Below are 2,239 nucleotides of genomic sequence, written 5' to 3' on the forward strand. Positions count from 1 at the left end.
CTTTGCTTCTTCAGAAGCAGCTTTGGCGGCTGCACTGGGGGCTGTGGGAGGGTATCCCCACTCCCCGTGTGACCTTGGCCAGGGACCTGTCCCTCTCTGGGTCTGCCCACCGATGAGGCTGAAATCGGCCGCTGCCTAGGTCCCAGACACCCCAGATGGTGCGTGTCCCTGACAAGTCCAGCCCAGTCCGAGCGCACGGGCGGTGGTAGCCGCGGGACCTGGTGGGTGCGCTGGGGTCGGGGAGTGGGTACCGCCTGCCCGCTTGTGGGGCCAGACGGCGCGACCAGCGGGTGCGAAGCTGTCCCTCCGCGTTCCCAGCGGTCCTGTGTCTGTGTTCTCTCCCTAGCTCAGGCCAACTTCGCCCCCCACTTCTTCGACAACGGGGCGGGCAGCACCAACGGAAACATGGCCCTGTTCAGCCTCCCGGAGGACACGCCGGTGGGTGAGTAGCCCTGGCGCCTGCCCCTCATAGTCTCCCAGAGGAGCGGCCCACGTTCCCCTGGACACAGGGACCGAACCCGTGACTCCTCCGAACCTATCGGGAGGCCGAGCGCCAGGCGGCAGGCGCTCCCGGGGCGCCCGGTTTGCGCTCTGAATCCCCCGGGGCTGTAGCGGGAAAGGTCTCCACGCAGTCGTGGAGACCCGAGCCCGGGCAGTTCTAGAGATCCAGCCGCCAGCCCAGAGACATGACCAGCCCCAAGAGGCAGGTGGAGGTCCCCAGATCCGGGGCTCCTGACCCTCTGTATTTATGACCTTGAACAAAGCACTTACTCCCAGAGCCCCAGGGCTCCAGGCTTTAAAACGGCCCAAGAACAGTGAATTCACTGGGATCTGCAGAGATGGGGGAGGAGGAGGGAGATTCGCACTTCCTCTCCTTCACTGGATGGGCAGAACCCTGAGAATAAGGACAAGCGCCTTTTCTTGTATAAAGTGTACTAAGTGTAAGAGGAGCACCTGCTGAGAATTCTCTGAAGAACTCGTCCAAGCTGGGGAACACTGCTGCGGTTGGCTCTCCGCTCCACCTTAATAACTCCTCCCTTTTCCCTCCTCCGCCATCCCCAGTCTTGGCTCCAGGCAGAGACCCTAGAGTTAAACCCAGCAGCCCTGAAGCCCTCCATAATCTATATTCTAGATTACAATCTGTAAAGCAGTGGCTACTGCCTGCTAACTGATAGCTGGGGAGAATAAAGAGGAAGAGAGGGAAGCAGCCAGTGCTCAGCGTGTCCCCTCTTCTTCCAGGCTCTCATGTGTACACCCTGAATGGAACAGACCCGGAGGGAGACCCTGTCTCCTACCACATCAGCTTTAACCCCAGCGCTAGAAGCGTCTTTTCAGTTGACCCCAATTTGGGGAACATCACCCTGATTGAAGAGCTGGACAGAGAGGTAGGGGGACCTGGGAGGAGCATTGCCTGCAGGTGTGCAGACGACCTCGGTGGGCTGGAAGGTTCCCTCAAGAGCATCCCTGGAGAGGTCTCATAAGTCACAGAAAATTCAGCCAGCAGATCAGCCCTGGTTTTAAGGGCAGGTCTGACTTGGGTAAAAGTACGACCCTCTGTGCGCTCTGAGCCTGCGGGGGACAGGCTGTGTTTCTCTTGTGAGACCCCATGCCAGGCAGGGGAGCCAGCTGCCTGGACCCCAGCTGTGGGGTGCTCCCAGCAGACTGCCCCAGCCCAGAGAAAGGAAACGGTGGGGACACAGCAGAGGAGGTGCGACAGTGCTGCCCCTGCCTGTCAACCCAGGGCAGGACCAGGGGACCTCGACACCCTTCCTCACTGAGGCCCCCCCGTGTCCCGGGAAGGGTTTGAGACACCACGGACCTGGATCTCTGAGGAACCGTAGGATACAGACCAGTGCAGCAGAGATGAAAGGGAGAAAGAGGAAAATTTTTTAAAGGATGAAAAACCCCTTCCTGCGTCCTCCAGCATACCAGTTAGCAACTCTCCTAGCAGGAGGGTGCAATCTGTTGGCACCCAAGCCCCCTGAGTTTATAACTCCTGATGGGTTAAACCCCAAACCTGGTCTCAAGCATGCGCGTGGCCAGAGGTAGCGGAGGAAGCTTTTGGCCACCTCGCCCTGCTCCAGGTCCCCTCTGATGTGCCCAGCTTCAGGGGTCCTCAGGGCACCTCCGACTCCCGGATCCTCACTCTGCCCTTGTGCTTCACAGAGGGAAGATGAGATTGAAGCCATTATCAGCATTTCTGATGGGCTGAACCTGGTGAGTGCACACTGCAGCCCCT

The 2,239-nt window shown here is 59.5% G+C and overlaps 1 protein-coding gene across 1 annotated transcript in view; it reads left to right on the forward strand.

Annotated features, from left to right (window-relative positions):
• Nucleotides 1-243: 243 nt before the first annotated feature.
• Nucleotides 244-2,239, forward strand: part of CDHR1 (cadherin-related family member 1) — a 21,240-nt gene continuing 19,244 nt past the window's right edge. The window contains exons 1-3 of the mRNA XM_010854374.1: nt 244-442; nt 1,240-1,385; nt 2,167-2,217. Coding sequence (XP_010852676.1) covers nt 406-442; nt 1,240-1,385; nt 2,167-2,217 — 234 coding nt within the window. The 5' untranslated portion in view covers nt 244-405. The remainder of the gene's footprint in view (nt 443-1,239; nt 1,386-2,166; nt 2,218-2,239) is intronic.

The sequence above is a fragment of the Bison bison genome, unplaced genomic scaffold, assembly GCF_000754665.1.
Source record: "Bison bison bison isolate TAMUID 2011002044 unplaced genomic scaffold, Bison_UMD1.0 scf7180017864341, whole genome shotgun sequence".
Taxonomy (NCBI): domain Eukaryota; kingdom Metazoa; phylum Chordata; class Mammalia; order Artiodactyla; family Bovidae; genus Bison; species Bison bison.